Source organism: Lontra canadensis, unplaced genomic scaffold (genome assembly GCF_010015895.1).
Source record: "Lontra canadensis isolate GAN:19392208 unplaced genomic scaffold, GSC_riverotter_1.0 scaffold108, whole genome shotgun sequence".
Lineage (NCBI taxonomy): Eukaryota > Metazoa > Chordata > Mammalia > Carnivora > Mustelidae > Lontra > Lontra canadensis.
Window position 1 is genome coordinate 4029659 of NW_022631102.1, and position 25954 is coordinate 4055612.

Below are 25954 nucleotides of genomic sequence, written 5' to 3' on the forward strand. Positions count from 1 at the left end.
CTAATAGGCCCTGCCTGAGGGGCGCGGAGCGCTCGAGCCGCCCCCGCCGCCGCCGCCGCCGCGGCCGCCAAGCCGCCGCCGGGTCCCAGCCCCCTCCCGCCCACGGGCCCGCCGCTCACCACACGCACCGGAAGCGCTCGGTCCTGCGGGAGGCCGCCCGGCTTGCACTCCGCAGCCAAGGTGCGTTCCGCTGGTTCCGGAGCCTGCAGCCAATCATCCGCGGCCTCCGCCCCGCCCCCACACGAACAGCCAATGATGGGTCAGCCTGGCCGGAAGTTGTTCCGGCCGGACGGAGTTTCCACGGACGCCCAGGAGGCCGCCCGTGGCTGAGCCGGCTGCACGGAAGGGCCCGGGTGGGCCGGTAAGTGAGGGGATGAGGGAGGGCGGGAGTTCGGGGCGGCGCCGGATGACCTGGCTCTGCCGCCGCCGCCTGCAGGCGAGGGCCCGGAGTATCCTCCTCAGAGCCCGGCTCGCTTCCCGCCGGGTTCCGGCACCACGAGGGGCGCGGAGGCTGCCCCCTGCCTCCGAGCGCCCGCGTCCCCGTCTGTCGCCCACCCCCACCGGCACCGACCCTCGCTTGCCTCCTCCCTCTTCCCCGGCCCCGAGGCGAGAGCTCCCCACGTTGAACGAGTGCGTGCCCTGTGCTGCGGGCTTTGCCTGCAACGTCGCCCTCGGTCCCCTCCGCGGTCGAGGGAGGAGGCTTTCTCGTGCCCATTTCGTGGAGGAGGAAGCCGAGAGGTGATGGCCCTTGGCCAAGGTGCTGCCCCGGGAGAACGCCCACGCCGGGACTGAGAGCTGGGGCCGCGCGACCCCGGGGCTCGGGCTCTGCCCTGCGCGGCTGCCGCGGGGAGCAGCTGCGGGGAGCTCCCGGTCGCCCTTCCGCGGCTGCACACACACAGTCGCCGCACGAATGCGGAGGGTGGGGACGGGCACAGGGTGGGGAGGTCACTCGGAGCCGGTCTGGGGTAGCGGGCGGCTGATGCAACGACCTGCTAAGGGCCGCTCTCCTCCCGGCGCCCCCGCCCCGCCGCCCCGGATTGGACCGTGTCGCCAGGGAGGCCGGTCAAGGATCTGGAGCGCTTCTGAGAAACCGAGTGGTTTACGGGAAATTCCTACGTGCGAGTAGCTGAAGAGTGGGGTAAGCGGGAAAACAAGAGCCTTGTCTGGGAAGGAAACTGAAAGAAGCGGGGAGACTATAAAGGAAGGCCGCTGGCTGCTCGGGGCCGTCTCCGCCGCGCCGCGCCGCTGCCGGGAGTGACCCGTGGCCGCTCCGCCCGCCGTGCCTCCCCGTCCTGGGTACGTACAGCCGCCGTCGCCGGGCTCGCGGCTCCTGCGTGCTTTCCCCCGCGCGCTGACGACCTCGGTGTGGGGGGCGAGGGCTTGTGTCCCTGAGGATCAGGGTGCCGTGCGTGGTAGTCCTCCGGCCGACCCGAGGTTCAGGTGGGGCGCGGCCGCCGCGGGGAGGGGTTGCCTGTCTGGCCTCGGGGCTCCGCTCGCGGCCTGTCGGTGTGGGCTCCCGCGCAGGCTCTCCGCCGGCGAGGCCCCCTTACACGCCCAGCGCCCCCACGTGTGAGCGCTCCCGCCGCCATGCACAAGACTGTCTTGTGCCCGGCTTCCTAGAGATTCACGTCGTCTCTGCCTTAATTTTAAGGTAACGCGCGCTTTATTATTTGAAGGGGGAGATGATCTCTCTTGTCCGTGTTGGACGAAGGAAAGGTGAAGGTAGCCTGTCGCAAGGTTCGAAGTGTCAGAGGACGCCTTGCTGGGCAGAAGTCGTTTTCTTGTCCCCTGCGGACTCCGCCTGAAGCCTCGGTCATGCACACTCCCTCGGTCATGCACACTCCCTCGGTCATGCACACTCGCGGGCCTGGGTGTGAAGGATGGTACCCGCCCCCTCCCGGTGGTATCCCAGGCATCCGGAAACCATGCGCTTCCTGGCGACTCTAGAATTGGCTAAGTTTATGCCCCCTTTCCCCAAATCGTTGATCAGTGCACTCTAATGGGTGAGATGATTTCGGGATGGTCCAGGTCATGGTCATGGTCATGTCCTGTGAAACAGTTCTGTGATTCTCCTTTCTATTCCCCGTCCCGAAGCCACCCGGTTTCCTCCAAGTGCCTGTCATCCCTCCAGAACATTCCTCCAGAACAAGGGAACCTTTCAAAATGAGCACAAGACTCAAGATCTTTAAAAAGAGGAATTGATAATTCTTTTAATTTTTTTATTTAAATTATTTTTTATTTGAGAGAATGAGAGAGACAGAGAGAGCATGAGAAGGGGAAGGGTCAGAGGGAGAAGCAGACTCCTTGTTGAGCAGGGAGCCCGATGTAGGACTCGATCTCCGGACTCCGGGATCATGACCTGAGCCAATGGCAGTCGCTTAACCAACTGAGCAACCCAGGCGCCCAAGAATTAACTTTTAAGAGTCTTTTAGTTTTCTCTTTAAAGGTGCCCTAGGATCTGCCAGGGACTGTGAGGTTTTACTCGAATGACCAATACTTCTTTCAGAGCAGATGGTAGATAACTCCGCAGATTATACCTTTGTTTCTTTGTTTTAGATTTTACTATTTGTTAAGTAGGTAAAACAACGCTCCAAACAGATTCAAAGCTCTATTTGCACTTTATGCAATAAACACTAAGGCAGTCATGCATAGAATTTTGGCACCTCGGACCCCTCTGAAAAAGTAACCTGGATAGTCTGCTTAAAGCCAGGCACATACCAGTGTGTATGCAGACTGTCGATGTCATTTCAGACCTGCTGAACTCCGGGGTAAAAACCTCTGAAGTTAAATTTCATTCTAAAAGTTATCAAAGGGGACGCCTGGGTGGCTCAGTTGGTTAAGCAGCTGCCTTCAGCTCAGGTCATGATCCCAGCGTCCTGGGATCGAGTCCCGCATCCGGCTCCTTGCTCGGCAGGGAGCCTGCTTCTCCCTCTGCCTCTGCTGCCACTGTGTCTGCCTGTGCCCGCTCTCTCTCCCTCTCTCTCTCTGATAAATAAATAAAATCTTTTAAAAAATAAAAAAATAGGGCGCCTGGGTGGCTCAGTGGGTTAAGCCGCTGCCTTCGGCTCAGGTCATGATCTCAGGGTCCTGGGATCGAGTCTCGCATCGGGCTCTCTGCTCAGCAGGGGACCTGCTTCCTCCTCTCTCTCTGCCTGCCTCTCTGCCTACTTGTGATCTCTGTCTGTCAAATAAACAAATAAAATCTTTAAAAAAATAAAAAATAAATTTAAAAAAATAAAAAATAAAAGTTATCAAAGAAGTAAGGAGCATGTTGACTAGATGTGAGGAAAAAGGAGAGTGGACACACGAAACGGGGGCAAATGGATGGGCGTGTGAACTAAGAGACTGTTCTGTTTCCCTGTCTTTTTTTTTAAAAAGATTTTATTTATTGGAACACCTGGGCGGCTTAGTTGTTAGGTGTCTGCCTTCGGCTCAGGTCATGATCCCGGAGTCCTGGGATCGAGCACCGTGTCAGGTTCCCTGCTCGGCGGGGGACCTGCTTCTCCCTCTCCCACTCCCACTGCTTGTGTTCCCTCTCTTGCTGTGTCTCTGTCAAATAAATAAATAAAGTCTTCTCTCCTTTTTTTTTTAAGATTTTATTTATTTGTTTGACAGATCGAGAGAGGTAACAGAAGGAGGGGGAGTGGGAGAGGAAGAAGCAGGCCACCCACTGAGCAGGGAGCCGGACTTGGGGCTCAATCCCAGGACCCCAGGATCATGACCTGAGCCAAAGGCAGACACCTAACAACTGAGCCACCCAGGCGCGCCGGTTTTCCTGTCTTCCAAGAGGTTGCATCAGACACACATACGTACCCGCACACAAGATTTATCATGTCGGTGGTTCCCACGCAGTGTTTACCTCATGATCTTGAGAGCTGGCAGAGCTTATCTGCTGTTCCCTTATCAGATTTAGCTCATATGTGCTTCTCAAAGGGAATTCTGCTGTGGGAAAACATATTTTTCCCTATAACATGGATCCTGGGTGCAGGCCCCATTCATGTAGCTGATCCTCTTACCTGCTCTGTAGCAGGGGGAGATTATCTGTCCAGGGCACACCCAGTGATTCTACCTGGTACTTTCTTTAGGAATTTTTAAAACTAATGCTTCTGGTCCTACTCAGACTTCAGAACCTTAACTGCTGTCACCCGTTGCCTTCCATGCCAGATACCACACTTCGGGAAGGACAGGGATAAACCCAAGGGAATTCCAAAGAGAGCGACGAGGATGGGAGGTGGACGTTAGCAGAGGCTAAAGAAACTAGTCTTGAGGTGTGAGATCTGGAGAAGGCGCCATGCCGTCAGCCTGGCCCTTCCCAAATCCTAGCAGGGTCAGCACAGTGGCAAGATGGTAAAAATGAGGCTGGGTCAAGTCCATGTGGGGGAAATCTACCTTAAACTGGAACAAGCACTTGTGAAGATAACATGAGAGGACATGAGCTTTAGGGAGAATATTGAACTGGGTGACTTGTGAGATCGATTAATTCTGTAAATGTGTTTTGATAAAGTGCTGTGTGCCAGGCATTAGAAGCACACAAAAGAGTAAAAAAGCCCAGAGCTTGCTCTCACTGTCTGGTGGGGAAGACATGAATAACTCAGTGCCACGCGAGTGCTGTCATCGAGTTCCTACCAGAGTGTTGGGGATCAGTGACGATGGAGCGATCAGCTCAGCTGCAGGAGCCAGGAAAGGCTGCAGAGAAGAGCTGACGCCTGAATTAGTGAGATCACCTGCAGTGCGCCCGCAGAGACAGGAAACTACCACGTTCGGAGCAGGGGGAGCCGCCGAAATGCGGAGGGAACACATGGTGTAGCGGGGCTTGGGGGTCAGATCCTGGCTTAGCTCCTCTGGCACTGGGATCCCAGGGGCCTGTTCTGACTTCCCCGAGCCATCACCTCTCATCTGCCAGCGCAGAGCGTATACCAAGCCATCCAACTTTGAAGGCTGGACGAATCTGGGATCGTGTGTAAAGGAACTGGACGTGATGTTTGATCCTGTGTGGCTAGAAGGAATCCTCATCCCTTTGATTGTAATTTGACATGGGCCTGCGCGTTTCTCCTCTCCAGCGCTCGTCAGAGCTTCTGCATTCCTTCTTGCAGGCCTGACGCTGGGCTGTGCTGTCTGAGGTGGTTAGAGCACCCCCTTCCCTTTTCTGGGAAACGAGGTGATTCTCAGCCAGGAGGGAAAAGAAACTGATGACTGTCTCATCCTGGTTTCGGTATTACGCTATCAGTTGATTTATATAAAGATTAGCCTAGTTAAAATTTACATCCTCCTTAAACATTTAACAAAATAATAAAAATAAATTACCCTAAGGGTACCTGGCTGCCTAAGTTGGTGGCACATGTGACTCTTGATCTCGGAGTTACAAGTTCGAGCACCACATGGGGGCTAGTGTTTAACTTAAAAAAAAGAAAGAAAGAGAAAAATGACCCCTCAGGTTTGGGGTTTGGGTTCATAGAGGTCATAGAAAAAAATTTAAATAATTAAAGACACAAAACAGTCACATATTGCACCTCTCCTGCGGGGCGAGGGCCGTGCTGGGCTGGCTGTTGACCTGCACCATCACCCCATCCACACATCAATCCTGCAGGTAGTGTTACCGCTGGCCCCACTTTACAGTTGAGAGGCTGAGACTCCTTGCAGTTAAATAAGCTGGAGAGTGAGCCGTAGCTGCCTGTCCCTTCCAGTTGCGTGGTCTCAGGGATGTTCGTAACCTCTCTGTGCCTCAGTGTGCTCATCTGTGAAATGGAAAGAACATCTCTCTCTCAGGATTGCTATGAGGCGTCAGTGAATGGATGTGTATACAGTGTTCAGAAATATAGCAGGTGCGGAGGTGCTGGCAGTTGGCTGCCCTGGCCCAGCCCATTGTCACTGTCCTTTCCTCATTTGGAGCCAAGCAGTAAGTTGTAAATGGAGCTAGGGTTCAGCCAAGCCCTGGAGCCCTAACAGATAATACTCATAATGGATCTATATCTTGCTTTGCAGTTTACAGCATAGTACCTTCTAGTTTTTCCTCCTTTCTTCTCACAGCAGCCCTTAAGGTAGCTGAAAAGGTTCCTGACTGTGCCACTCTCTAGATGAGAAGCTGACCCTCAGAAAGGGGAAGTGACTGACCCAAGAGGGAATGATTTGGCCAGTCTCTGCAGCAAAGCATCATCAGGTGGCCTGCCCTCTGTCCCACCTTTTTCCAAGGTTAAAAGTTACGATTAATAAAAGATGCGGGTAGCCTTTTTCAGAGAGCTGCAGTGAGGTGAGACAGCGTGTAGAACGTAGAAAGGACAAGCTGTACATCCTTTTCCTCATTTGGAGCCCAGAACAGATAAGGCCCTACCCTCATCCTAGATAAGACTGTCCTTGACCCCAGACCTTGCTTAATCTGAGAACGAGCAGCTGGCCTGCAAAAGAAGCCATTTGCTCAGTGACCTGTTGGCTCTGGATGCAAGGGCGTGGAACTCATCCCCAATACAATTAAGATAAAGAGTAAATTGCAGTTCCGCCAAAAGTTTCTAGCTCCGGTGAACTTGGGTTTGTTAAAGCACTTTAGTACTTGCTCCGTGTCCGAACTCAAGTCTTTCCTTGGTGCTTGGCATTGGGTGAAGCACACTTGGTCCTAGTCAGAGGAGTCCTGCAGCTGGTGAGTCCCAGCAGTTCCTGCAGTCCTCATCGCCGGTATCTGCTCGTCCTCTTTTCTCCTTTCTCATGGCCGCGCATTTCTGCTCATACTTTTACTAATGTTATTTGATCCATGTCCTTTATCATAACTCCAGCGTTTTTGGAAAGACGGAGGACTGGGTAGATGCAGGAAAGGTGAAACTACTCCAGCAGCTCATTAATCAGTCTCTCCCTCCCTCCCCACGCCCTTGTCCCCCCTTCCCCACAGTTTTGTCTGGACCACGGAGCAGCTTTTCCAGCCTCCTAGCCAGCTGCCAACCTAGGTCCCGGAGATGGCGGACGTGCCCAACGGTGAGCAGGGGTGTGCCTCCCCGCTGGAACTGTTCAACAGCATAGCTGCCCAGGGGGAGCTCGTGAGGTCCCTCAAAGCAGGAAAGGCGTCGAAGGTATGTGATTTTATTGGATTCTCTGCCTTTGCATCTGGGCCAAGTCTGGGGTCATGTTACCCGGAACAGACTGTTCCCAAGACTCTGTTCCCTCAGTAACTGAGGTATTTTGGCTCTAACTTTAAATTCAGTTCCTCCTTTATTGATACATGTGGTCTAAAGAAAAGCCCCTGAAATCAGCCGTCATCCACCCTGCCTGTTCCCAGAAACGAACTTTTCAGTCCTTTCAGCTGCTTCTCAGAATTACACTTTTATGTTGCTCCTTGTGGATATTCAAGTTTGGGGCTTTAACTGTAGAAAAGGAGGAGTTAACACTTCTGTCAGCACTCCCCATCCCTCTGGTGTCCCGTGCATGTCCCCACGTCAACATGGATGTTCTTCTGACAGCATCAGTGCTACTGACAGCTGACCCCATTGAGTTGAGTTTGAGTGTTTTTCCTTTCCTGCCCCGGAGTTGCTGTTTATCTCCATTCCTGTTGGCTCCATGTTTCTGTGTGCAATGGTCGTAGCTCTCGGGGCCCCCTTCAGCGAGGTGCGTCTCCTCCCGAGGCGCTCAACGTCAGCCAGCCTGCAGCTTACCTCCAGAAGGTCTCTCTCAGGACTCCACCGCCTCAGATGGACTGCTGCCTCTCACCGTCCACACTGCCCCCGTGGGCCCTTCCCTCTCCTCCCTGTTGGGTCTCTGTTTTTCCGATCCTCTGTCGCACTCCTTTGTCTATGTACGGTCTTGATAGAGCAAGTCCTCCAATGGTCTCTGAAAAAAATCGTGCTAAAGAAATAATGTGGGGGGGATCTTGCATGTCTGAAAGTATCTTTATGTAGTATCTGATTGATAAGCAAGAGTGGGTATGGAATTCCAGGGCAGAGGTGATTTTCTCACAGAATTCGGAAGCCAGTGATCTGTCTTCACGGAGCTCCTAGGGTCGCTGTGGAGAAACCAGATTCCGTTCCCTTGGTTTTTCTCTGGAAATTGGTAGGAAGGTCTCGTTGTTCCAGTATTCTGAAATTTCTTGGGATGAGTACATCCTTTCCAACTAGAAACTTTTGACCCTTATTCTGAGAAACTCTGTTGTTTCTGATTTCTTCTCTTCTCTATCCTTATTTATGGACTTTTTTCCCCCAGAAACTGGTCCTCTGCTTTTATGTTTTGACTTGTGCTTTCCATTTTATTTTCTTCTTCTTTCAAATATATTTCTTCAACCTCTTATGTTGCCTTTTTTTTTTTTTTAAGTAAACTCTTTTTCATTTATCCTGTCATTTTTAACTTCTGTGAGCTCATTTCTTTCTGGATGTTCCTTTCCTCGTTGTACCCCATTATCATTTCCTAGGTACAGTGAGTGTCCTTTTATCTCTGAGCTCCTGATGATGGTTTTCCTCATGTTCTCTGCGGGACAGAGGAGCTGGGCTGTGTGGCCCTCCTCCATCCTCCCTGCTCACGGTACATTGCCCCTGCCCCTGCTGTACAGAACGCCCCCAGTCTAGACACTTGTAACTTGACCTCCCCAGCACAGGACCTCTGGCTTGGGGAGGGAGGGGGTGGGAGGTGGAGAGCCAAGCAGCTGCTTCTTAAAAGGACTTTCCACCTGTGCTCCTAATTCATAGCTGGCGTTCACCCTCCCTTCCCCAGCACATGCCCCAGCAGCGTAATTCCAGTGTTTCCACGACATCCTCACATTTGTTGTTCCCGGTCCATGGCCAGTTGTCCAGCAACTCTGCGGCTTCCACAATCTTGTTGCTAGGGTCCTCTTTTTGTTGCCTTTGTCCTCATGGGGTGGTGCTTTTCCGAAAGGTCTCTGCTGTTGCTGCAGGACGTTTCAGGAGTGTGATCCGTGCCATCTGCGTCTTTAATGCTCATGAGCACTGCCTTTTGTTCTGCTGTGCCTCCGCTCTTCAGTCACTCAGCTGCTTCCACTACTTCCTCGTCCGTCGCTTCCAACCCCTGTTGTGTCCTTTTCAGAAGCCCCCGCCCTGCGGGTCCTCCCCAGATGGGGGCCAACCATCTCCCACCCATCCGGGCAGTTTACTTTGACTCTTTGGACCCCAAATAAGCCATCACACATTAAAAGAGATAAATAGTACCGAAAGTGATGTCCCAGGGAAGGGGTTAGCTAATCACAGGAAGAATCCTCCAGTTAGGAGGACTCAGTGGGTGAGACTAAGTTATTTTTTAAAAATCTGAAATAAATAGGGGCACCTGGGCGGTTCAGCGGGTTAAAGCCTCTGCCTTTGGCTCAGGTCATGATCTCAGGGTCCTGGGGTTGAGCCCCGCATCGGGCCCTCTGCTCAGCGGGGAGTCTGCTTCCCCCTCCCCTGCCTACTTGTGATCTCTGTCTGTCAAATGAATAAATAAAATCTTTAAAAAAAAAAAAAAATCCGAAATATATAAAGGACCCACATGTTAACCGTTTGCCCTTTAAATCCATATATGGAAACTTGGCAGTGGTATATGTGTTGATGTAACATTAAGTTTGAGTAACATTTAATAAGTTCTTAGCTAGCAGTTCTTAGTGACCTGCAGTTATAATCATTGCTAAACAAGCAGTACTTAACACAGTTCGGTTTATTTCTTTGACATGTGCAATCCACTGACTCTAAACAAGAGAGATCAGAGGTTGCACGATGAAGTCAGACTTAAATGATGAAAATTCAGAAGTAAATTTGACCCTGGAAGGTGTTACAACAGAAGCACCTGCCATTTTAGAAATTCACTTTATGCAAAATACTAGAGCACTTTGGGAACACCAATGTAGTGAGGGCACCCTGGGCTCTTTCTCCAGCGGCCTCTGCCTTGTGTCTTAACCGTGGCCCTCAACATTCTCTTCTGCCCCGTATGCTAAGGGTGAAGATCCCCAGCTTCAGTTAACGGCTCACTGGATACCAAGGTGTCTCCTGAGGGCGTAGGTCAGAATCTAGGGGCTCTGGGGGGAGACAGTGGCCAAGGGCATGAGCACTTCAGGCAGAACTCAAGAAATAACTCTGGATCACAGAGGTCAAGACAGCAAGGTCTGTTTTCTTATCCTTTTAGTTTACATAAACTTCTTTTTTAAGATTTTATTTATTTGAGAGAGGGCCAGCGGCTGGGCAGAGATAACGAGCAGGAGGGGTAGAGGGAGAAACAGTCTCCCCGCTAAGCAGGGAGCCTGATGCAGGACTTAGTCCCAGGACCCTGGGATCATGACCTGAGCTGAAGGCAGATGCTTAACCGACTGAGCCACCCAGATGCCCAAGGTAAGCTTTTTAAATTGAAGTGCACCATTTATTCAGAAAGGTACGGAGCTCATAATCAGCATACTGAATTTTCACAAAATGACCATACTTGTAACCAGCGTCCAGATCAGGAAACAAGATAGCAGCACCCAGAAGCCATCCTCAGGCCCCTTCAGTCACTGCCTCTGTCCTCTACCCTAGGCTTCCACCATAGATAGTTCCCCTGTGTTGGAACTTTAGATAAAATCAGATTGTACGTAGTCTTCTTTTGTGTTTTCCTCCCGCCAGGACATCAGCTTTTAAATTGTGTTTCCGTGTTCTGGTCCATGTTAAATTGAGAACAAGAAAATAGAAAGGCAAGCTTGCCTGTCCATTTATTTACTTATTTATTATAATTTTTTATTTTTTAATTAACATATAATGTATTATTAGCCCCAGGGGTACAGGTCTGTGAATCGCCAGGTTTACACACTTCACGGCACTCAACATAGCACACGCCCTCCCCAATGTCCATAACCCCACCACCCTCTCCCCTACCCTCCCCCCAGCAACCCTCAGTTTGTTGTGTGAGATTAAGAGTCTCTTACGGTTTATCTCCCTCCCAATCCCATCTTGTTTCATTTATTCCTTTCCTACCCCCCCCAAGACCCCCATGTTGCCTCTCAACTTCCTCATATCAGGGAGATCATATGATAATTGTCTTTCTCTGATTGACTTATTTTGCTAAGCATAATACCCTCTAATTCCATCCACGTCATCACAAACTTGCCTGTCCATTTAAATTACATTCTAGACTACAAACAGTTCTTGAGCAGGGACACTGGTGTTTGACTTTCAGAGAGCCTCCTAGTTGCAAGCAGAGTTAGACCCGATAGAGTATGAAATGTCAACACAGGCAGTGATAAAAGGGTATTGACTAAAGTGTCCTTCAGAGCAGGGTAATTCTTCCCATGGATAATTCAATAAATCATGCTTGCTAAACATTTATTTTGTTGCACTGAGCTTAGGCACTGCAGAAATGAGGTGAATAAAACATACCTAACCCACCTGGGCAGATATCCTATCTCTTCTAGGAGATATATCCACGGAGTTATGAAGTCCACAATTCTAATTCATTGTAATAACGAATTCCTGGTAGTTTCAGAGTTTGAAACACAAATCTATGTCTGCAGAAGTGCCCCATGGCAATAGTTCTCTGTGGCCCCGGGCCGTACCTCACGCAGCAGTTCCCTCGGAATGGAGTTTGGTGATATATCTCTCCACTTAGGAAGTCCGCTTCATAGAACATGATGTGTACACTCTGAATGGGAATGTTTGTACTTCCTTTGCCAAGCAAATTGGCCTGTGTATATTCTTTGTTTGTGATCTAATCCAGCAAGGCCAGTTACAGGAGCAGAGCTTTGGGGCACAACATGACTAATCTGCCTAATTAGGCCTCCTCTTCCAGGGGCCAGCCTTCGTGGGTGGCTCGTGTGGCCTTCTGGAGCAGGAGGTCTCTACCAGATTTCCAGAGTACCCAAGGATATAATTTTGCATTTGTTTTTCTTAATGCTTATTTTTAAACACTCAGTGTGCAAACACTTTGGACAGCTTGATAAGACTCCAAAATACAGTAATACAACTGTTTCTCACTGCATCCCTCCTTAATTTAGGACTTGAAAGCCTGTGTTTTTCCTTGCCTTTTTCTGTTTCCCTGATGTCTAGAGTTGCTGGTACTGTCCTCAGTGGCATTATTTAAGCCTCCACAAATACTCATCTCAGCTGTAAAACATAAAAACAAGGTCCGATGTAGAATTCCTTATACTCAGTCCAAGGAGCTTGTCATACACATTCTCTAGCATCAGTGGCATTTGAGAAATCTTGAGTATATTCAGTGTGTCATAAATAACAGTGTGTGCCATGTCTGTTTGTCCCATAGTATTTGCGGTACTGATCCACAGCGCTAAAACAGCACAAAAATGAGAGACATTTAGGACCACGACTTGCTGTATGTCCACCGGCAAGCTCCTTCACCTCACTGAGGCTCAGAGTCTCCAGCTGGAACAGCACAGTGATGGTGGTGCCTGCCTCCGAGGGGTGTTGTGAGGCTAAGGAGGGAACACGTGTGAGGGCCTTTACGTGGTGCCTGCCGTGTGACAGCAGTCCCCTTCGGCAGAACGTTAGCTCTGGTGTATTATGAGCCTTCATCCTCGTTTCCTTTGTCCAGGATGAAATCGATTCTGCAGTGAAGATGTTGTTATCATTGAAAATGAGCTACAAAGCCACTGTCGGGGAGGACTACAAGGCCGACTGCCCTCCAGAGAACCCAGCGCCTGAGAGCAATAGTGGCCTGGGATCCGCAGAAGCTGAGGAGGATTTTGTGGACCCGTGGACAGTCCAGACGAACAACGCCAAGGGCATTGACTATGACAAGCTCATTGGTACGTCCTGGGAGAAACCCCAGCTTATACAAGTGACTCCCTTGAGTTGATCCCACTGGTGTGTTTTTGTTTTTAATTTTGAATTATAAGCTCAGCCAAGCTGCAATGCCAAGAAAAAAATAGATCCTAACATTTTTTGGTCATGCAGTACATTCCCAAAGGATTCTTTTCAACTGAAATAACAATGTAAAACTGAGTTCAGAATAACAATCCATAGTAGAGAGCTTAGTAGAAGCTTTTTCCCCTTTTTTTTGAGCGATTTAGAACTTGAGGGAAAGGTCTATTAGAATGGCATCTTTGCAGTCATTTAAAACACCTCTCACAGGGCGCCTGGGTGGCTCAGCGAGTTAAAGCCTCTGCCTTCGGCTCAGGTCATGATGATCTCAGGGTCCTGGGATCAAGCCCCGCATCGGGCTCTCTGCTCAGCTGGGAGCCTGCTTCCCTTCCTCTCTCTCTGCCTGCCTCTCTGCCTACTTGTGATCTCTGTCTTTCAAATAAATAAAAAAATTTAAAAAAAAATTTTTTTTAATAATTTAAATTTTCTTAATTTAAATATTTTTAAAAATAAATAAATAAATAAATCACCTCTCACTTAATGACTAAAGTCAGGAATGGATTACCTAAGTCAGAGTCTCTCTTCTGGTGATACCAATTGTAGAGCTGAAAAGCTGGAAGTTACCTTGAGAAGGGTGACTCCTTACAGAGGGCAGGTGGCCACTGGCAAGCACCGCCTCACGGGGCTTTCTGCTCAGGGAAGTCCTTACTCAGATCACTGGTAATCACCAGTGAAGAAACATTGCCGACATGTTTTTATCAAAGTCGAAAGCCATTTTCCATAATTTAAATACAGACCGTCAATGCGGGAAAATTCGTTTGAAGACGTAATTCAGTGCAACAATTAAAGGATACTAAAATACAGTGTCAGTATCAACAGATTATACCTTAATAAGCAACTGGGGGAGGGGAAGTATGAAAAGTTGCTAGCCGGACTGAATTCTGGATATGTTTCCCATCAAAGTCCAATCCCAGAGAAAACAGTGTTTTGTTGTTGTTGTTGTTGTTGTTTTAAAGATTTTATTTACTTATTTGACAGACAGATCACAAGTAGGCAGAGAGAGAGAGGAGGAAAGCAGGCTCCCTGCTGAGCAGAGAGCCCGATGCGGGGCTCAATCCCAGGACCCTGAGATCATGACCTGAGCCGAAGGCAGAGGCTTTAACCCGCTGAGCCACCCAGGTGCTCAGAAAACAGCGTTTTATTCTGTAATTTGTTTCCTGTTTGTCTGGTTGTGATCTTAACTCTCCTTATTACCGTAAAAGACATTTGACTTTCGGTTGAGAGAAGGGACTGGGAGCAGAAAGACTGAAGAGCCTGGGTTCATCAAGATTGTACACAATACGCTAGTTTTTCCCCTTCAGTAATATCCGATCGCCAGACCTCACACTACCTAACATGGCTATATCTCCTTTGTTCCAATTTTCTTTTTCCAGTTCGGTTCGGAAGCAGTAAAATTGACAAGGAGCTGGTAAACCGGATAGAGCGAGCCACGGGCCAGAAACCACACCGCTTCCTGCGCAGAGGCATCTTCTTCTCACACAGGTTGGGGCTTCCTGCCCTCCTGTCCTTCGAATTGCAGATGTGATCAGGAGGCTCTTCCCTTAAGCCGCCTGCTCCTGTGGGGACAGTGGCTGCCATCTGTAGACTGGGGTCCACCTTCTGCCCAAAACTGGCTCCGGCTTTATGCCCTGTCCCTTCACCCTTGGGCCCTTACTTCATTCATTTATCAACTGCTCCCTTCACAGTTGGAGGTCACATACACCGCAGAAGAGATTATGCCAGATTATGTGCTCTATATCATAAAATGTCATAAAGACAAAAGAGATTAGCATATCCAAGTTCAGCATTTCCCACGCGATAAGCAGTAGCTTCCTGAAGTTCTATGCCCCTTCCTGCTATTGTCCTGGCCCACTCCTAAACCCTGTTACCAAAAGAGAAACTAGCACAGTGTACGTGGAAGAGACTATCCCTACCCGGGACTGTAAATTCTGTGCAGATAATTATCAGAAAGTGGGCAGGTTCTGGAAGTGTTCCTGCCTCACCCACCCACCAGTTAGCCCATTTTGTGGTCCGTGGCCGGGTTCTGTTCTCCTTGCTCTGCATGTTTGGCTACGGGAGAGCACACACAGGACAGAACGCAGCAGCCTGCCAGAACTCTTCAGGTTCCATGTGCAGAAAACTCCAGACCCTGCTCAGCCCTCCTTCTGGACGGAATATATTCACAGCTTTTCACCTTCATTAAGATGTAATCCACGTTTTTAAAGTATACAATTCACGTTTTTAAAGTGGCCTTTAGTGTATTCATAAGGTTATGCAATAGTCACCACCGCTTGTTAATTCCAGAACATTCTCACCACCCCAGGAAGAAACCCCGTCCCCAGGAGCAGTCACTCCTCCAGGCCCCCTCCTCGCACCACAACCACTGGCAACCTTCATGTGTTCAAGGTTCTGCCATGTTGCGTTAGGTGTTCGTACTTCCCTCCCTCTTATACCTGACGAGTAGGTACAAGAGCGGGATGCTGAAGACTGCTGAATAGATCCACCCCGTTTTTTTGTTCACCGGTTGCGGGGCATGTGGGTTATTTTCAATTGGGGGTTTCTTCTCTCCTATAAACTCATAAAAGTTAGATTTGGTTAATTGTAAAAACCAGAGAAGGACTCTTTTCTTCCAAAATTAAGTTTTCTTAATTCTTTCCTTATTTAAAAGTAGTGTATGATTGGTGCCTGGAAGTAAAAAAAAAAAACGCACGCACACACACACACACACACACACACAAACCATCATCCCGTGAGCCCAGAGAGGAGCACTGTTAACCGTTGGTGAGGGGTGTGAGGAGGAGTCACTTTTTAGAAACCCCTGGAAAGGTCCTCTTTTATTTTGGGGCACGTTGTTGAGAAAGAACATTTACACCCTAGAGCAGTGGTTTCACACCCTGGCAAACTTGGCGATCACTGAGGGAGCTCTTTAAAAATACAGATCCCCAGGCATCATCCCCAGGCCCACTGAATCGGAATCTCTGAAGGTATGACCTGGGTAGATGTAACATGAGCAGCGATTCTGATGCCCAACAAGGAAACCCTTCATGTGCATTGTCTCGACCCCAGTCAGTCCTGGGGGAGAGTAGATGAATCCAGAACGACCCCCAGCTGAAGACACTTGGCCCCAGCCTGCCTGAGGAAGCCCAGAGGAGATTTCCAGCTAGGGACTGCCTCTCCACAATCCCAGGAGCTCTTCACTCCCATTCCTGAGTCAGGAGTGTGTGGAACTCGAAGTCTCCCAGTCTGGGTCTCCAGAGTCTCCAGGCTGGGGGTTCTTAAAGGATTTGTGTAGTGTCAGCTTGGTGTCATTCCCAGGAACGGGCGTAAAGCAGATGGTATGTGGACATTGGTATTTGAAGTTTCCAGCGGGATTCCGTTAGCTGCCCAACCATATCCCGCTTTTATTCCAGACCTGCGTGTCTTATACTTTTTAAACAATCAGAGGAGAAACACATCATGTCAGTAGACGTTTCCTGCCATTTTTCTAATACAGGCAGCAAGGGTAACTAATCATTGTGTTGTGTTTTCTCTGTCTTTTCCTAGTGAGCATTAGCGCCTTAGTGTTTCTCAGAAAAATCACACCATTTCCTTTTCTCCTCTTTCCTTTAGAGATATGAACCAAATTCTTGATGCCTATGAGAATAAGAAGCCATTTTATCTGTACACAGGCAGGGGCCCCTCTTCTGAAGCAATGCATGTAGGTCATCTCATCCCGTTTATCTTCACAAAGTAAGTATTGAATTGTATGCCTTTTGTCCCTTTTAGTAGTGAATCTGGAATGGTACTTACAAACCATGTCAGAGTGACAGGACAGTCCTAGTCTGTGTTGTTAAGGTACTAGGGGACTGGTGCTATTGTGACTTGGTGACACTGTTCCCGGTGTCACGTTAGAAAGTGTGGCGTCATGGAGCAAGCCTGGCTTTGGAGTCAGCCAGCCCGTCTCCACCTGTCCCTGTCCCTGTGACCGTAGCATTCACTTCCCTGAGCCTTCGTTTCCACGTCTGCAGGAGGGGAGTGATAATACCTACCTCCTAAAATGGTGGCCAGCATAAAGCAGCTGGCACAGAGCTGAGCGCAGGCCCTTCTGCGTTAAGTAAATGTAGTAGTCCAGCTCCACGACGTAAGACTGTGTGACTGTGTAGACAAGAAAGTTTTGCGTACACTCTCAGTAGGAACCGCGTTTTCAGATGCACACCGGGGAAACGAGGTGGCAGCCGCCTTCACATGTCTTGTAGGTGGCTGCAGGATGTGTTCAACGTGCCCTTGGTCATCCAGATGACGGATGACGAGAAGTACCTGTGGAAAGACCTGACCCTGGACCAGGCGTATGGCTACGCTGTAGAGAACGCCAAGGACATCATTGCCTGCGGCTTTGACATCAACAAGACTTTCATCTTCTCTGACCTGGACTACATGGGGTAAGGAGAGAGTCCCCGGCTGCCTTCTAGAGAGAAAAGCCGATGCAGACGGCAGCTCCTAGCGGCCACGGCAGAGTCAGACACGTCTGAAATGGTCCTAAGATCTGGGGAATGTTTTCCTTCCTTTGTGAAACGTCAGGATGTGGTTTCTTGGTCTCGTTCACCAGCTGAGGTTTCCATCCCCAGCTTGAGACAGAATTGTAGTTTCTCTCCAAGGACGGTCAGTTGGCCAATGAGGGTCTTTCTCTTCCTTGGCGTCCCTTTTTCCTCACAGAGAAAAGATTCGCTGGTACACGGTCCCCTCACAGTCCAGTTCTTTAAGTCAGCCACTCCATAGCTAAAATACGCATTCAGAAAATCCTCGAAACTTTTTAAGATTTTATTTATTTGTCAGAGAAAAGAAAGCAAGCATGAGCAGGGGGAGCACAGGTAGAGAGAGAAGCAGGGAGCCCAGTGTGGGACTCAGTCCCAGGACCCTGGGATCATGACCTGAGCCAAAGGCAGATGCTTGACCTGCTGAGCCCCCCAGGCGCCCCTGAATTGAAATTTCCGAGGTCTTCATCCCAAATGATTGCCAAGAACTGTGTTAGAAAAACAAGACTCTGTCAAGTGTCCCAATAAGAATACATTGTTCTACTCCACAGGTACTTCCTGAGCACCTGAGAGGCAGTGCTCCCTCCCCTCCGCCTCCAGGCACTTGTCCTTAGGGAGGGGTGTGGCCGTATCCCCGCAGGCTCTCGACCAGGCCAGGACAGAGTGCTGTGCTGTAGAAGCTCGGGTGGGGCCGGGTTCGCATGGAGTGCAAGGAACTTGCTCACTACCATTTCCCCCAAACATCCCGCTACGGGACTGCCTCCGAGCGTGGCTTATAGCCACAGGAATAGCGGCCTTCGTAAGAGGTCTGGTCTTTCCACCAACTAGTACCTGAGTTCCTAACTTTCTCATTTTACCTGTGAGATTTTTAAAATCCCTTCTCTGTGGGTATAGAGGCACTGTGGTGTCCTTGAGGAAACATGATCTTCGAAGGAGGGAAACAGACCCAGGTCGAGCCCTGGCACATCTCTTTGGTGCTCATGAGTTGCAGCAAGCCTGGTCCACGAAATAGGGTTTGAGACCTTAGATGTGATCGTTAGTATCATTTTCATGGTGCTTTATTTTCTCTCTCGCCCTCATTCCTTAAGAATTCTTGATTCGCCTGCTCGATCGAATAGCCACACCCTGGGTCCTGCTGCTCTTTTCAGGGCCGGGCCCAGCTGGTAACTGCCCAGTCACCGTGTCCTCTGGTGCCGCCTCTTGCCTCCCATGGCAGCCCCTCACAGCCTCGGTCCCCCACCAGCCAGCGCTCCCCGTAAAGCACAGATGGTTGTGTCACACCCCACCCCCTCTCATTTCTCTCATCCTCGGGGTCAGGGGTGGCCCTATTCCTCTTTGCTCGGCAGGAGCGTCTCTCCCTTGCTGAGCTCAGAGTGGAGACGAAAGCCCAGACAACTGTGAACCAAAGGGTCTGTGCTGCCTCTTCCCGGAAAGACCTCTTAGGTTGAACCTAAGGTCAAGAGGGAAGTTTTAAAAGTTAAATCCTGTTTCAAACATCTTATTCCCTTCAGGAGGTTTTGGGTTTTGTTTTTAACAGTTAAGCTTCTTTTTTATCTTGAAATTTAACTCAAAATCTAGAGCTTTGATTTAACAAAGCTCCTTCCTGGTCTTCAGGAGCTGAAACTACACCCAGGCCAGCCTCCACCGTCTCTTTGGGCAGGAGCGGAGCAGTGAGGGCCCTGCAGGCCGAGAAGCCCAGAGCAGGCCAGCTGGCTCCAGACACCCTGTCCCCACACGCATCTCTGGCCCTGAGTGTGGGCCCGGAGAGCCTTTCCTGCCGGGAGCCGTGAGGGATGGCTCAGCCTGCTCATTCGCACAGTCAGGAGGCCACACTGGTGCCGGGGACACCGCTGCTGGCAAGGCTGTCATCCTGCAGCTGTGTCCGGTTAGCTACTCATGGCGCGGGAGCAGGCAGTTAACAGGTGACAACCAGGTGATAATGAGTACCGTGAGGACAAAGGAAGGGGGGTTCACCCTGCAGTCAGGAGGTCTTGGTGCCTGTAACAGAGTCATGTGGACTTGATGAGGTACTACAGATAATGTGGACTTCGAGCAGTAGCTGGTGAGTGCTTGGCAAACATACGATCTAAAATTACGTTCAGCTTTAAAACCCTGTCCCTGGTGTCCTGTGTAAGGTCACCAGGCGCCCAGGGAACCGATGCCCCTCCTGGATGCCCTCACAGCCTACAGCCTGCACAGCATGAGCACTGGCTGGCAAAGAAGGAACTCACCTTCCAAGAAAGGTCAGGGCTGTCTTACTCAGAAATACTGCTCGGACACCACAGGGCTACAGTCCTGTCACTGGGGTGCTGCAGACTCTCCCTCCCATGGGGGCTGGAGGCCGTCTTGCACAGTGTGACCGCAGGTGGAGGAAGGTTGGCCACTGGCTGATTTGCCAGAATTTGCCATTGCCTCTCCCTGAGGATGCATGGAGCGTTTGCCGTGGCCCTCTCCCCTGGGTGGCAGACAGCTGCTTGTCCTCACCAGGCGTAAGCAGTGTGGGGCCTCCTTCGGTCTCCCAGGACCCCTCCGACAGGAGATAGTTCCTGTCTCAGCAGGATCACAAAGCAGGCATCTTTGCAGGGAGCACTTCACATATTGTAAGGGTCCTGGTGTGTCCTCTCTCTGTAACACAGCCCCACCCTCCCACCCCCGACCAGCGCCCTGGGCCAAAACTGAGCAGGCTGCTAAAGTGAAAGTCCCTCTCTCCCTCCCAAGTGGGACTCCGCTCAACTCCACACAGACGGAGGTGTGAAGCCTTTGCCTTTACAGTCCTCCCCGCCTCGTGGCTGACCCAACCCCAGGCAGCCAATGCCTCTGGATTTCTGATACCCCAGCCCCACACCCCACTGTCTGTCCAAAGACATTCAGGAGTTCTCCATCTAGGGGCAAAAGTCTTCAACTTTCAAAACTGTGAGATGTGGTGAGAGAAGCATAGGCATTGTGGCCGGACAGCCCTGGGTTTGGATCCCAGCTCATGTACTCGCTAGCTGGGTCTGTGCCCCGATCCTAAACCTCTCAGAGCTTCAGTCTTTCCCTGAAAAGTGGAGGCGAGGCTGCTACATCAAAGGGGGAGTTGAGAGGTGTTAACTTGTGTCCAGCACTTAGCACGGCTCCTGCCATGTGATGCAAACACATAGTAAGCATTAGCTCCCCCACTTTTTCCCTTCTTTTGTGGGGCCTGACACCTGGTTGGGTGGAGAGTAGAGCTGCTGAGCATGTTAGAGATGCTGTGTAAGAAGTTCCTCTGGGTTCTGCCCGGCCCTGTATTTGCTTCATCCTTAGCCTAGGTCCTTCTGGCAGCAGAATGGCTGCCATGGCTCCAGGCCTCATATCCACATCCCTCACCATCCAGGAGAGAGCATCCGGTTGCTTGAACCAGCCACCGTGGCCCAGCCCTGTTGCTGGGCACAGGGTCAGCCTGCCCGGACAGCATGGCTGCCCATGGTGGACAGGGCCATGGTGGCTGGACAACTGGTTTCTCTGCAGATACTCTCTAGCAGCACAATGCAGAACAGAGTCTGTCTCACGGAAGACTCCCTCGGGGCTCCCAGACTGGAAGCTCTGCAGCACACCTGACCGCTGACTCGGGCAGAGTTTTTTGTTGTTGGGGTTTTTTTTTTGTTTCTTTTGGTTTTTTTCCGGGCAGAGTTTAAATGCTCCACGTCTGTTCCTGAGTCTGAGCGCGTTCTTGCCTCATCCGCCGGGCATCCGATGTCGGTCTCGCACTGGTTTCCACACCTCCCTGGCAGCTCCGCTTGGCCTGCAGTAGCCCGCTCTGCCTCAGGATGCCTTCTGGGCACCATCCTGCCCGGTCTGTGTCCTCGGCCCACACCCGCGTGCTCAGGTTTCACCATCCACTGCTTCGGCGTCGGCAGGACGCCACCCTCTGTGCCTGCGGTTTGATCTCAGTTGTCTTTGCAGGATGAGCCCAGGCTTCTACAAGAACGTGGTGAAGATTCAGAAGCACGTTACCTTCAACCAAGTGAAAGGCATTTTCGGTTTCACCGACAGTGACTCCATCGGTAAGGAGCTCGCCGAGGCCTGTGTCCCAGGCTGAAGCGCTGGCATCTGCCCCGGGGCCCGGCGGCCTGTCAGGTGGCATCCCTCGCCCCTCGCCTCCCCACAGCGACCCCACGGGCAGGTCTTTGCCGGGAACCAGAGGAGCTGGAGCAATGCCTGCAGCCCCATTTCCAGGCCTTGATGCTGCACTTCCGGAGACCATCTGTCGCCCCTCAGTCACCCACTAAGAGGCTTAGAAGAAAGGAGGAGAAGGGTGGGGATGACCAGAGTTCCTCTGCCTGCTCGTGGGGTCCAAGCCCATGCAGGCGCCTCTAGTAGAGGCCAGAGCCTCCGTTTCCCCAATAAGAGGAGGGACTTGGCCAGAAGCCCTGTGGTGCCCACCCTGCCCGCCCTCACTGTCCTTCCATGGCTCGGCCCCCTGCACACACACTCATGTCCCTTTCCGTGTACTTCCGTGCCTGTCAGACACATCAGCCTTCTCCTTCTAGACCCTTAGCTTTTAAAGCTAAGAATTGATCCCTGAGACTTGTGGGTCTCCTGATCCTCTTCCGTGTTTTGTTTCTGCGACACGGCTCCACGCCGAGCAGCCGCGAGCCCGGGACAGCATCCCCAAGTGTGCCTGTGGTTGCCGCGTGGGAGAGTTTGCCCCGCTGGGAGGGGGCACCAGCTGGGGCCCTGGCGGTGAGGGGACCTTCAGGGCCAAGTGCAGAAATGCCATGGAGAAGCCTCACTGGAAATCTTTTCACATGAGCAAGACCCTTTGATGTTTCAGTGAGATGCATTCCTGACAATTGGGGCATAAACCCTGTGCTTTTGAAAGGGTTTTTATCCTTGGAAGGCCAGCATTTCCTGGGAAGATGTCTTAGGGAAGGCGGCACTGGGCAAACGAGAGACAGACCTATGCATAATTGCACACTGTGCTGCGAAGCACCCGGGTTTGAATCCTGGCCCAGCCGCCTGCTTGCTGTGTATTAGCTGCGGCAGGCTGTGTCAACAGTCTGAGCCTGAAAGTCCGTGTCTGTAAGATGGGAGCCATATGGCACTTTTTCATAGAGTTGGGAGCAGCAGACAGGCCCGGGGTTGGCCCCGAGCACAGCCTGGCACCCACACGCAGGGAATGGCCACCGCTGCTCTGTGAGCAGGGCGCTGGTGGTGGTGGCAGCGTGAGCGTGCCCAGCACCGCTCGTCAGAGGTCGCATGAAGGTCGGTGCCCTTGGACCCCTTGTGCAGGTCTGAGCAAATAGCAGTAGCGATGTTAACAGCAACGTCCAAAGTACTGAAAACAGTTTTGGGTTCCAGGTATCAGAATTTATACGATTAAAGGCGCGGAACAACCTATGTGCCTGTGGGTAGAGACGGGCGAAACACTCCCTGCCACGTTTACGGGACAGAAACACTTAGCAGCCACCCAGGTGAGGGAAAAGTAGGTAGTGTGCAGTCACAGCAGAAATGCGGAGGGAAGCTGAGAGAACGGAGCGAGATCCGCACTGGGACTGGAGATCGTCTCTCTTCCCTCCCGTTCCGTGCTTTCAGAGTCTCTTGAGTGATGGTCACTTCTCTGAAGGGGAGAATGCCTGTTCGTGTTCATCCCTTTTGCCGGGTGAATTAACCAGAACAGGAGTCAATGTCGTGTGTAAAAATACTTTGTTTATGCTTTTCAGGGAAGATCAGCTTTCCCGCCATCCAGGCTGCCCCCTCCTTCAGCAACTCCTTCCCTCAGATCTTCCGAGACAGGACGGACATCCAGTGCCTCATCCCCTGTGCCATCGACCAGGTCAGCAGGCGGGGCGAGGCGTCCATCGGTCTGGGGTGCTGCTCTCCTTGATGGGGAAGGAGGTTTTAAAAGGTGCTGGGCGGGGGACAATCCTGTAAGCTGACTGGGAGCTGGCAGCTTCCCGTGGAGGCCGCAGATGTACTCACAGGCTGACAGCCAGCCCATTTCTGCCAGCTGTCTCAGAGTCCCCTCTCCCCGCACAGGATCCATACTTCAGGATGACAAGAGACGTCGCCCCCAGGATCGGCTACCCTAAACCAGCCCTGCTGCACTCCACCTTCTTCCCTGCGCTGCAGGGGGCCCAGACCAAGATGAGCGCCAGCGACCCCAACTCCTCCATCTTCCTCACGGACACCGCCAAGCAGATCAAGACCAAGGTGAGCACTGTCCGGGCCGGAGGGGCAGCCCGTGTACACAGAGCAGGCGTGCCTAAGACGCACACGCATCACGTGACTGTCCTTCCAGCGTCCTCTGCCACGGCGCTGGCTTCCAGGGTCAGTTACAGCCACTGCCTGCGAACTCCAGGAGGCCTGTCCCTGCGCCCAGACACCAGCTGAACTTAACTCTGTGTCCTTTCCTTTAGGCAAAATGTTGGATTTTTCTTCTTTGCTTTTCTCACCAGTGCTCTGCTCTGGGAAGCAAAGTCCTGGCAGTTTTCTTTTTTTAGGATTTTATTTATTTGAAAGAGAGTGAGAGAGAGCATGAGTGGGAGGAGTGACAGAGAGAAAGGGAGAAGCAGGCTCGATCCCAGGACCCTGAGATCATGACCTGAGCTAAGGCAGACGCTTAAGCGACAAAGCCACCCAGACGTCCCATGGCAGTTTTTGTAACGATGGAACGTATTCCACTACATTTCCAGGCAGCAGCCGTAGTCCAGTAGATGGACCGGGTGCTTTATGTTTTCTGGCTTGATTTCTCATGGGGAGATAGTGGGGAGCAGCTTTAGAGGGATGAGGGCCAGAGAGGATGACCAGCCTGGCCAAGGTGGGGCTTAGGGGCACATGTTCCCACAGAGACTGGGAATAGGTGGGGGCCCTTCATCAGGACAGTCGTGTCCATCCCAGCATGCATCGGACACTCAGCAAATATTTGTCAGGTCACCAAAGAAATGAGAATTAGGAATCTATTTGAGCTTTTTTCTTTCCCAGGGCCCTGCTTCTGCTGCTCACAGGGCCTGAACTGCCAGTACACGTACAACCCCTCCCTGTCCCATGAAGCTCCTGACATTTTGTTTGGAATCTAGTGTGTGTTTGTGGGTGGGAACTTCACAGCAGGAGTGACGAAGTCTGTATCTGAGGTGTGTGATGCAGCCCTCTGCTGGTGCTGGCCCTTCCGGAGTCCCAGGCGGGTTCTAGCGGACAGCGAGGGGACCCATCATGTCCACAGCCTCTTCCAGGAAACAGCCCCGCCGACTCCGCCGCCGTCTGTTGGAAGCTGCTATTTTCGGGGCTTGTTCTTGCCCTTTCACTACTGGCTGGACCTTCCAAAGCCTGGAGTCCAGACGCGGGGGTGGGAGGCGGGGGAGGGTGCGCCTCTTCTCTCCAGGAGGGAAGGCACTTTGTTTGGTTTTTTTAGTTGCTTTAAGGAGGTCATTTTTGGGTCCAAAGCATTTTTCATTCACTTAGGGACAAGCAAAGGCCCCGAGGGTGGGCGGGCAGTAAGTGTGAGGTCAGGAAGCACACAGCTGCAGAGGCCACAAGAGTTGTGAGCAGCCTGTGTGGCAGGACAGGGTCAGTCCCCACGCCCACCTTCCAGTCCAGAATCCACCTCACACCAGCTGGAGCGGGGCATCTGCCCCAGCCCCCCTGCAAACAGCAGCAGCAGCGTGCTGGGCACTGCCACGTGCTCGCCTGTGTCATCTCACTGAGTCCTACCAACCACCAGGAGGCCATGTTCATCTTGTAAGCAAGGACATCAAGACTTAGAGGGACCAGGCAGTTTCCTACCTCCACACAGCTGGGGAGTGTGGGGGTTAGGACCGGACCCCAGCTCCCCCATTGCATGGGCCCTCCCGTGGCCTAGAGTCAGGAACCCCAGGTTGTCTGTGCCCTGCCACTTCACTGCCATTGGCGAGTGACCTTGGTGTCCAGGTGAGACCTCTGTGAAGCGGGAGCCTTCACCAGGCTCTCACACGGGCCCTGCCAGAGCCCACCAAACCAGGCCCTCCTGCAGACAGCCGTGGAACCTCGTCTTCGGGGACGAGTGTCTGTAACACTGTTTGCCAGCCCGGCTACCCACTTGGGATTTCTGATGATGAGATCCCTGTAGCGCCCCTGCCCAGAGCTGGCTTTGGGTCCCAGGGCGGGGGCTCAGGGGGCCCCCCGTGCCCCAGGGCTGCAGGCCAGCTCACCTGCCGTTGGATTGTAGCAGCCAGAGCGCGCCAGCTCTTGGAGTTTGGCACTTGAATCAAGCTCCCTTGTCCCTCAACCGAGACATCCTCGCCAGGCCTAGTTTCGTTTTACACGAGATCATACTGGCTTGGGTACACCTTACTTGCTTCTGTCATTTTGGACCTGGCCCCTGCATTGTGGTCCCCACAACCAAGGCTGCTTTCCGTCCTAGCCCAGATCCATTTTGCTATTGGTCTCCCATAAGCAAGGCCCCAGCCACACTGAGGACCCGCCAGTCCAACACCAGGCAAACTTAAGCCACTATCAGAAGACTGGTCAGCCTGGCTCTGCCATCCACTGTCACATACAGCAGGTCCTTGACACTGCGCCCCGTTTTCATCTGTGAGGTGGAGAAAGCAGTATAGAGGTCATTGGGTTGTTGGGGACTAAGTGATGTGATCATTCTGACGCCCACCATTCCCAGTCCATCTGCGCGCCATTGTGGGGCGAGGGACCTGCCCAGGGAGGGGTAGTGCGTGG

At 51.8% G+C, this 25954-nt stretch overlaps 2 protein-coding genes across 4 annotated transcripts in view; one reads left to right on the forward strand and one right to left on the reverse strand.

Annotated features, from left to right (window-relative positions):
* The window catches only part of WDR25 (WD repeat domain 25), a 140490-nt gene extending 140224 nt beyond the window's left edge, over positions 1–266 (reverse strand). The window contains exon 1 of one of the 2 annotated variants that reach the window (XM_032839681.1): positions 129–266. In XM_032839681.1, the coding sequence (XP_032695572.1) occupies positions 129–217 (89 nt within the window). In that variant the 5' untranslated portion in view covers positions 218–266. The remainder of the gene's footprint in view (positions 1–128) is intronic. The other variant, XM_032839683.1, reaches the window with a different exon arrangement.
* The window catches only part of WARS1 (tryptophanyl-tRNA synthetase 1), a 28214-nt gene continuing 2519 nt past the window's right edge, over positions 260–25954 (forward strand). The window contains exons 1-9 of one of the 2 annotated variants that reach the window (XM_032839687.1): positions 260–361; positions 6878–7055; positions 12469–12682; positions 14171–14279; positions 16386–16505; positions 17012–17194; positions 21212–21312; positions 22972–23084; positions 23288–23461. In XM_032839687.1, the coding sequence (XP_032695578.1) occupies positions 6942–7055; positions 12469–12682; positions 14171–14279; positions 16386–16505; positions 17012–17194; positions 21212–21312; positions 22972–23084; positions 23288–23461 (1128 nt within the window). In that variant the 5' untranslated portion in view covers positions 260–361; positions 6878–6941. Of the gene's footprint in view, positions 362–1271; positions 1297–6877; positions 7056–12468; positions 12683–14170; positions 14280–16385; positions 16506–17011; positions 17195–21211; positions 21313–22971; positions 23085–23287; positions 23462–25954 lie in introns of those variants that run through there. The other variant, XM_032839688.1, reaches the window with a different exon arrangement.